The sequence below is a fragment of the Ipomoea nil genome, unplaced genomic scaffold, assembly GCF_001879475.1.
Source record: "Ipomoea nil cultivar Tokyo-kokei standard unplaced genomic scaffold, Asagao_1.1 scaffold0876, whole genome shotgun sequence".
Lineage (NCBI taxonomy): Eukaryota > Viridiplantae > Streptophyta > Magnoliopsida > Solanales > Convolvulaceae > Ipomoea > Ipomoea nil.
Window position 1 is genome coordinate 1,794,627 of NW_017617304.1, and position 9,677 is coordinate 1,804,303.

The window sequence follows — 9,677 nt, forward strand, 5'->3', positions numbered from 1 at the left end:
TCCTTAAGGAAAGTTGCATTCCCTTAGAAAAGTAAGATAACATGAACCAAACATGGGAATGTGACATTCCAAACCTCACATTCCCTTGGTTATGTTATATAACTTGAACCAAACACCCCTAAAAGTGTCTAGGACTAATGACATCCTTATACACAGTTATACAATGGACCATGGTCCACACAACTCTATGTAGATCATGATTGTCAAATGAAATTGTAATAGAATTAAAATAATAATTTAGTGTTGTTATAATAAAACTAGCGTGTGTGAAAAATGAAACTAAAAATCAAAACAATATTGTTAAATGAAACTAAAGTACAACTAGAATGATACATTCTTCATAATTCACACTGCTACATGAACCATTCTAAAGTAAAATTTGCTGTGGGTTGTGCCTGAACCAAGAAATGTTGTTGGACCTAAGTCACCTAACCCATATTGTCAATTTGTCATTCCTACCAAAAACCCTAAAAATACCTTACATATGGGACATGCAAAATGAAGGTGAAACATTTTTAGACTGAAGCATTACAAGTAGAAAGACAAATGAAAAATGCCCTCACCCATATGGACCAAATTTGGTGTTGTCAGGGAGTAGTTATGCTGTGCATCCGTATGCACCATGCATGGTGCATACGGATGCAAAAACAACGTCGTTTTATTAAAAACGCGCGTCCCCCCTTAAAAAAAAAAAAATTCAGGTTCAATTCCCAGCAACAACATTATGTTCTTCATTCATTCTGAAATTTTAGTTCATAGATTATGGAATTATAGTTCATAGATTATGGAATTGTAGTTCATCGATTCTGGAATTGTAGTTCATCAATTCTGAAATTTTAGTTCATAGATTCTGGAATTTTAGTTCATTCATTCTGGAATTTTTAGTTCATAGATTAGATTCTGAAATTTTAGTTCCTAGATTCTGGAATTATAGTTCATCGATTATGGAATTATAGTTCATCAATTCTGGAATTATAGTTCATCAATTCTGAAATTTTAGTTCATATGTTGTTGCTGAGAATCGAACCTGAACTTTTTTTTTAAGGGGAGACGCGCGTTTTTAATAAAACGACGTCGTTTTTGCATCCGTATGCAACATGCATGGTGCATACGGATGCACAACATAATTTGCCGTTGTCAGGGCCGGACTTTAAGCTGTGCAAGCTGGGCCACCGCACAGGGCCCCCAAATTTTAGAGGGCCCAATATTTAATTTTTACCTAGCTAGTTTAGAAATAAAAACTACAAGTTTTCAATTAAATTTAAATATTTTCATGGAGGAATGGTAAGAACATGTGTTAATTATATTTTAACTTGGAGGTCAAAGGTTCAAAACTTAGGTCCAATATTTAATTTTTACCTAGCTAGTTTAGAAATAAAAATAAAAAATTTTCAATTAAATTTAAAAGGCTCTATGGTGAAATGGTAGGAATTTGTGCTTATTATATTTTAACTTGGAGGTCAGATGTTCGAAGCTTGGGTCCAATATTTATTTTTTACACTTGAGTGTTGCTCCAACTTTGACCATCTCCCTTTTTTAAAATTATTATTATTATTATTATTATTATTATTATTAGGGAAAATTGCACTTTTCAACCCTAAGTTATAGGGTAATTATAGAATTCGTCCCTAAGTGTTGGTCATGCTCACTTTTTGTCCCTAAGTTATCATTGGCGTTGCACTTTTCGGCCCTGAGTTATAAGGTAATTGTAGGATTCGTCCCTAAGTGTTGGTCATGTTCACTTTTCGTCCCTAAGTTATCATTGACGTTGCACTTTTCGTCCCTGAGTTATACTAAAATTACAAATTTTGCCCATAATCACTACTACATAAATGTTATTCTACGCCACTTTTTAAATAACCGTTGTCTAATATATTGTGTTATACACTTATACCACGTCACTTAATAGACAACGGTTGTTTAAATAACTACCTATATAGTTGACATACACGGCAGTTTTTTTAACCACCGTATATAGTTAACATACACAACGATTTCCAAAACCGTTGTAGAAAATGTATATTTACAACGGCAGTCACTTACACACGCGACACTTCGAAAACTGTCGTGTATGCATGTGTAAAAAAACCGCCGGTGGTTATTTAAAGTGTATGACATAAAAAAAAATTAATTAAGTTATATACGATGGTTATTTAAAAACCCGTTGTCTATTAAATGACGTAGTATAACAAAATATATAAGATGGTGGTTATTTAAAAAACATCCGTCTATTAAGTGACGTAGTATACCATTTATGTAGTAGTGATTAGGGACGTAAATTGCAATTTTAGTATAACTCAGGGACGAAAAGTGCAACGCAAATGATAACTTAGGGACGCAAAGTGAGCATAAACAACACTCGGGGACAAATTCTACAATTACTCTATAACTCAGGGATGAAAAGTGCAACACCAATGATAACTTAGGGACGAAAATTGAGCATGACCAACACTCAGGGACGAATTCTACAATTACCCTATAACTTAGGGACGAAAAATACAATTTTCTCTTATTATTATTATTATTATTATTATTATTATTATTATTATTATTATTATTATTATTATTATTATTCCATAATATGTTTTTTTTTCTTCCTTTTTTAATCATTTTGCATTGCAAGTTTGTGCACACTATTATTATTATTATTGTAATTTAATTTATAATATATTTTTTGTTTTTTTCTTTATGCACAACAACATTTTATCACCTTCTTATTATTATTATTATTATTATTATTATTATTATTATTATTATTATTATATTAAAAAATACGGTATTGATTTTAAAGATTGTGATTTTGGTAAGGCCTCATTTATTTACCAGAACAGACCACCAAAATCTAAAAACCGGCCCTGATGTTATCATGCCTGACATGGGGAGAGGTTACAGATATTTGTAGTCAGTAGTCCAGTGAACAATAATAACTATCAACACTATTATCCAAAAAAATAATAATAATAACTATCAACACTGAAAATAATTAGAATGAGTCTAGTTTACAGATATTTGAAGAGTCTGACTACAATAAGCATGAGTTGAGTTAATTGTTACAAGCTAGAGATTTGGTCAGAAGCAATATCAGACCAAATCGAGGAATTATTAAGCTGGTGTTCAAACATTTCTGCCAATTCACTGGCATCCTGTACCCTAAGCCTGGTTCCTTGCTGCCCTACAACTACAGACGCGACCTTAGCTGCAAGTGTACCCACGTCCTTCAAGTCGGATACACCACGAAGTATACCATACAAAATACCAGATGCATAAGCATCGCCTGCACCACACGTATCTAATGGCATGCATGGGGAAGGAGGAACATAAACAGCTTCCCCTTTTACGCCAATGTAAGACCCTCTTGCACCATCTGTAACTGATACTAACGGAACAAAATGGCTTAGGTACCTTGCAGCAGAATCGGGGCTTTCGTTTGACCGAAAATGACAGAAAGCTCTGGCTTCATCGCTATTTGTGAAGACAATGTCTGCATAGTTTGCGATGATCTCCCTGCCAAAATAACAAATATATTTGATCCACTTCATAATCTGAATTCATCTACATTGTATATCATTGATTCATCTAGTGTTCTTAAATTTTCCTCAATCACCCTTCTTATCTTTGCAATTCACTTTTCACCCTTTGTATTTGTTATAATCTAAGGTAGGGCCAAAGTCACTCAATTGGACTGTAATGCACATAGGGTCAAACCACACTAAAAGATTAAATTCAATCAATTAGCTAGTCAATGTGAGACTCCCGGTTGACCCCCCCTCCCTTTGAAATGAAAGCTTTAGATGTGAGACTCCCGGTTGACCCCCTCCCTTTGAAATGAAAGCTTTAGACGCCACCAATTGAAGCATGTGCTCCATCTCAACTAAAAGCCTAAGTTGATAGTTGGATTGCACATTAATGGCTATATGCTAGGTTCCAAGCAACACGTGGACCGTAGTCGCTTGACCTTTGGTCTGGCTCTGATACCAAATTGAAGCATGTGCTCCATCTCAACTAAAAGCCTAAGCTGATAGTTGGATTGCACATTAATGGCTATATGCTCAACACCACCAAAGTGGACAGAATTAGTTGGTCTAACCCATGACCTTATAAACACTATGTTCTCTTTTATTTTTTCAATGTGGGGCTCTTAACAATATGTGCACAAATAAAAATGAAAAATCTTAAACTGAAGGCTTACCAGAAATCATCGTAGTGTCTCTCGATGCACGACACGTCTGATGCTGTGATGGCAACCAATGCACCAAACCTGCGGGCATCCTCACATGCTTTTGCAATTGTTTTGATTGTATCAGGAAGCTCAAATAGATATCCCTCTACAACTAATATCTTTGTTCTTGAAATTGCTCTAGCCAAGAAGGGCTCGTATGTAATGGTCGAAGATGTACCCTAATACCAATAGCATGAACAGAACAGGTAAGATCATTACAGTGAGTAGAAGATTTGTTTGATTGATTCATGCAATTAATCAAATGTTACATTGGGTTATATAAATTGAAAAATATAGGGATTCTTCTCAAAAGGAGTGCAACCGAATAAGCTTTAAAGGTTGAAGAATTTCAAATATCCTAGCAACAAAAAAGAAAAATGCCATCTCCATCAAAAGTTTTGGACAAAAACAAGAAAGCGTTTAGCCAATTTGATGGCACTTTTTTAAGGTTTACATATTTTTAGTAAAATGATCCATTTGTATGTGTGTATTTAAAAAGAGATGTTCTTGGAGCCGAAGCAATGAAGTTACAAACATAAGTCAGTATAGTAACTTACTTACCTGATAAGCAAGCATTGTCCGTTGAGCATCTGGTGTGGTAAGAACAATCACTGTCCCTGTCGTTCCATCTTTGACTGGTGCAGACAAGAAATTCACATTTGCTCGCCGTAGCTTGGATCTATACAAAATGGTTTCGAAGCTCATTAAATTGATATTCATCTCTCATAAGTTTCAACACCAGAGATTTATTACTAGTTCATTCGCAAGAAGGATATAGGCATATAGCAGTACCGATCTTAAAAGAAACTTCATGAATGCAAAAAAACTACCAATTTTAATAAAATTCTCTTGTACCGCATAAATTATAATAGGAAGAGCACACACTGCTCAACCCTCCAATGGCTCTCTATACCCAAGGAAGGAAGGAAAGAAAAGAAAGGGAATAAAGAGAAGGAGGATGCTGCTACCTGTAGAATTCGCCCAGTGGATCACTTCCAACACTGCCTGCCATAGCTATACTCAAGGCCGGGCCTCCAATAGGCTGACCACCGAGCCTGGCCAAGGCCACCAGGCTATTGGAAAGAGATCCACCAGCTGCAGCCTTATAACTGCACCCGTCCATTGCACGCAGGATTTTACCCCTCTCCTCATGGTTCACAACCTTCCTTGTACCCTTCTCTAACCCAAGTTTCTCGAGAAAGTCATCATCAACCATGCCGGAGAAATCAACCTACCATAGTGAAGGGGCAATATTTAAGAAGCTGGAAGGTTAACAGCACTAGCTACGACCTCAATGGTTGGGAATATCTCAATTGATGTTTGGAAAGACAAAGTCATCAGCTGTCAGGAAAATATGATTTGGAAAGACATAACAAAGACCTGGAAGGTTTTCTAAATACTAAGCAGGTTCTATAAATGTCATTGCCAACTCTCGAAGAATGGTTTTTAACTTCAACCATTCATTCTTCTCATTAATAGAACTAAGGGTGTGTTTAGTTGACAGGTTTAGCTCTAAGGAATGAGTATCAAAGTGATTGGTATTGTTTGGTTTATGGGTTTTTAGAACACTACTATGGGTTTCAAATACCCATCAATTGAAAAACTCATACCCAAATAAAATAAGGGTATCATCCCCTTTCATTCCCTTATTCTTTCTCATCCCCTTTGATTAGTGCTTTTAGATTTTTGTTTTAATTTTTTGTTCATATTGGTGTTTTGGATGTCTTTATATTATAATCAATTGTCTTGATTTTGTGTTCTTGTATTTTTAAAATCTTTATTCCCATTATAGAATCATACATAACCAAACAGCATTATTGACAATCATTCCCATCAGGGTTATCAAGGCGTCGCCTAGGCGTCTGGGCAGTCACAGCCTTGCGCCTAGTCCGCTCGCCTCGCCTAAGTGCAAAATACAACCCAAAACCCCACAAAACATACATGGACAGAACCTACACACTAAGGCGAGTTGACCGGTGTAATTTTCAGCCGGAGAAGACGCCGGAATCTGCCTCACGCGCCGGCGCATGGCGTTGGAGCAGCGGCACGGCAGCGGCGCGCAGAGGCTCCGATGGCGGCGCGGTTCGAGCTCCAGCGTCGTCCTCCTATTCCGAGCAAAGCACACTACCTCACCCTGACATGTTATCAATAAATACTAGACTTCTCACTACTCTAGGAAAAACTATTCATTTTCTCAAAGATGACTTGAAGTAAATAGGGTTCAAAAAGGCTTCCCAAGACAGATATTTCCAATATATACAATAAATACTAAACTTCTCATTATTCTAGGAAAAACTATTCATCTACTAAAGGCAACTTTAAGTAAATAGGCTGTCCAAGACAAGATATTTTCAATATATATGTATATATTTTATATATTTTATTTATTTAATACTCATCGCCTAGTCATCACCTAGGCGATCGCCTAGTCGACTAGTCAACTAGGCAGTTGGTGGCATCTCGCCTAGAAAGTCCGCCTTGACAACCTTGATTCCCATTCCACCATACTACCAAACATGCAAAATACTTTCACTAAAACCTATTACCATTACCAAGTATTTGATATCCATTCCGATTCAGATTCCCATGTGCGAACCAAACACACCCCAAGTAAACTAACCATGAAAAAGAAAATGACACTTTAGCTTACATAAAAACTCAAAATGACAGAAATATTGGCCCAAAATTGTTGGGCTTAGGCCGGTAAGGGCCAAGTCCAGCACCATGTGGCTAGGGGATTGTTGGGCGGAGGTGGTAAAGGGCCAAGTATTGCACCTAGGCTCTTGAAAATGTGTTGTGGTATAAGAAAATAAAGTTTCACCTTCGGTGCGACCTATAGTTTTTGGCATAGTGGTAAGCGTTTGATTCTAACAAATGGTATTAGAGCCCGGTCACGGGTTCGAGCACGGAAGGGAAATTGTTAGGCGGACGCCGGTAAGAACCAAGTCCACCACCATGTGACACGACTCTCGAAAATAAGAAAGTAAAGTTGGGTCTTGGCTACTACTAGTTATAAACTTTGGCATAATGGGGTAATAGTGTTATGTTGTGCACTTGTGCCATTTAGTTGGGAAATTTGGGAACTTGGAAGTATTTCCAGCAATGGGACTTATGAACTGCAAGGATGCATAAACAACAAAACAGAAAACAGACATACACAAATTGTTCAACAGCATCTCCTTCCCCTGCCCAGTGCCCACAAATTTTCATCAATTCAACCAAATTCTAAGCTTGCAAAGGGATTCAAGGGAAGAAAGAGGATATGAATTAGCAGAAAAGGCAATCTAATACACAAAGGAGTAGTAGAAAATCACCATAGCTTGGCCAAGGCCCAAGACATCCCATCTCATTGACAGAACAGAAGTGGGACTACTGTTGTCTTCTTCCTCATCCACATCATGAACCATTACTCCTCCATGCTCGTCATCTTCAGAATCTTCAGCCCCATCTGCTTCATTTGCGCAGGAAACATGGTCCCCGCTTCCCTCATCGGAATTGCACCGGAAGGAGGGAGACGGCGACGACGCCACTCTACACAGAAGGGCATCTTTACCACCGGTCGACATAGAATAAGAAAAAGTAATACAATTAACGGAAAGCGAGAAATAATTAGGAAATTTTTTGGATTTGGGACAGGGATGGAAATGGGGTTTCTTTAAAAGGGGAGAAACAGTGGAGGGCGGAGATGAAACGTCGGGATTGGGAAGAGAGAAACACGAGGATGAGAGGATAGAGAAAGACATGATTTTTCTTCCTATAATTGACCGAAAAAGAAATTAAAAGAAAAAAAACAATAGAAAAGAATCTCCTGCATGAATGTTCAGGGATGGATTGAGGATGGAGAAACACGTAACTCCATCAAAATCTCCATAGCAGAGGTCCTATTGTCTCAAGGAAAGGAGCAAGGTTGGATATATGGTCAGAGGAGGCTATCCGATTTTGTTTACTGAATTCCTGGTCAGTGTTCAACAACGCAAACAGCATACATATATTATATAATATTTATATATACATCAATTATTAAAAAACTCTCATTAATTTTTTAATTTATTCATCAGCATCGTACTTCTTTTTACCTGACATAAAGCTTTAGGCTAATCTTATTCTTGCACTATTCTTTCACTTTAAAAAATATGTTATAAGTTATATTCTCATATCATTAAATTTACAATTTATTCATTATTTTCTCTACATATATGCAGTTGGAATTTTTAGCATAAAATGACATTTAAGTGGTTATTCTATGGTATAAATATATGTGCAGTCCATTTCTAATTTGGGTCGAGTCAAAGTGGATTCGGGTTCTTCGTAGTGGGACGAAGAGATTGATATATAGTACGCTCAAAACGGGTAATGAGTGAATGAGAAATGGATTCTCAAAGTATACCCCATTTGATTTGGAAAATTGAGGTGGAAAGGCTTTGTAAAAGCGTTGGTCCCACATTGGTTTGGAAAGTGGGTTTGCACCACTATATATACAATAGCCTTTTAGAGGTATGTTGAATTATATAGCATAAAGTTTCTCTCTCACCCGACCCGAAGTTTAATGCTAAAGACCTATAGGAGTCTTTGGACCCGAAGTATAAGAGTGATGACGCTAAGGCAAAGATATTTGTCGGAAGCCTTTCAAGTGGAACTTAGTATCCATTTGTTGCCTCTAGGCAGAAAGGACTTCAAGAATTATGATCACAAGTGGAACTTAGTATCCATTTGTTGCCTCTAGGCAGAAAAGACTTCAAGAATTATGATCAGCAATTCCACGGAAAATGCTTCTATTGTGGCCTGATTGGATCAGCAATTCCACGGAAAATGCTTCTATTGTGGCCTGATTGTAAAGCACCTAAGAATGAGTCTGAAATCATCCTCTCGGCAATGGTGACCAAGGTAAGCTAAGCCTGGTTCGAACCAAAAGGAATCCCACAATCACCTAAGAATGAGTCTGAAATCATCCTCTCGGCAATGGTGACCAAGGTAAGCTAAGCCTGGTTCGAACCAAAAGGAATGGTTCATTGATACGGGTGCGACCCTACATATGTGTTCCAACCATGAGTTGTTTACTACCTTCGAGACAACTAATAGTGAGAAGGTATGAATGTGGAATTCTAGTCAGTATTCTCGTACGCTATGGAAGAACTTAGTTTCTTCATTGTTGAACAAGAACGACTTTCGCTTAGTGTTTGAGTCAGACAAAGTTGTTTTGTCGAAATCAAGAATGTATATAGGCAAGGGTTATGTACTATATGGGCTTTTTAAGTTCGATGTAATAACCGTGATTAATAAAAGCGTTATTAATTCAGTCTATTTACTTGAGTATTCGTGTTTGTGGCATAGTGGACTAGGTCATGTTAATTTTAATTTTATACGTAGGTTAATTAACTTGGACCATATTCTTGCATTTCAAATTAATGATAAGCACAAATGTAAGATTTGCGTTGAGGCAAAACAAACAAAAATTCAT

At 37.0% G+C, this 9,677-nt stretch overlaps 1 protein-coding gene across 1 annotated transcript; it reads right to left on the reverse strand.

Annotated features, from left to right (window-relative positions):
• Window positions 1-2,939: 2,939 nt before the first annotated feature.
• LOC109179098 (uncharacterized sugar kinase slr0537-like) lies at window positions 2,940-8,191 on the reverse strand. The gene is made up of 5 exons (XM_019328663.1): window positions 7,534-8,191; window positions 5,188-5,450; window positions 4,781-4,898; window positions 4,190-4,398; window positions 2,940-3,504 (listed from the first exon to the last, which is right to left on the reverse strand). The coding sequence occupies exons 1-5, from the start codon at window positions 7,960-7,962 to the stop codon at window positions 3,051-3,053; spliced, it is 1,473 nt and encodes a 490-aa protein (XP_019184208.1). The 5' UTR covers window positions 7,963-8,191; the 3' UTR covers window positions 2,940-3,050.
• Window positions 8,192-9,677: the final 1,486 nt, after the last annotated feature.

Coding starts and splice junctions, on each gene's coding strand:
- LOC109179098 (XM_019328663.1), bottom strand. CDS start 7,962: ATGTCTTTCTCTATCCTCTCATCCTCGTGTTTCTCTCTTCCCAATCCC. Junction 5,451..7,533: donor TGGGCCTTGGCCAAGCTATG/GTGATTTTCTAC, acceptor TCACTATGGTAG/GTTGATTTCTCCGGCATGGT. Junction 4,899..5,187: donor CCACTGGGCGAATTCTACAG/GTAGCAGCATCC, acceptor CATTTTGTATAG/ATCCAAGCTACGGCGAGCAA.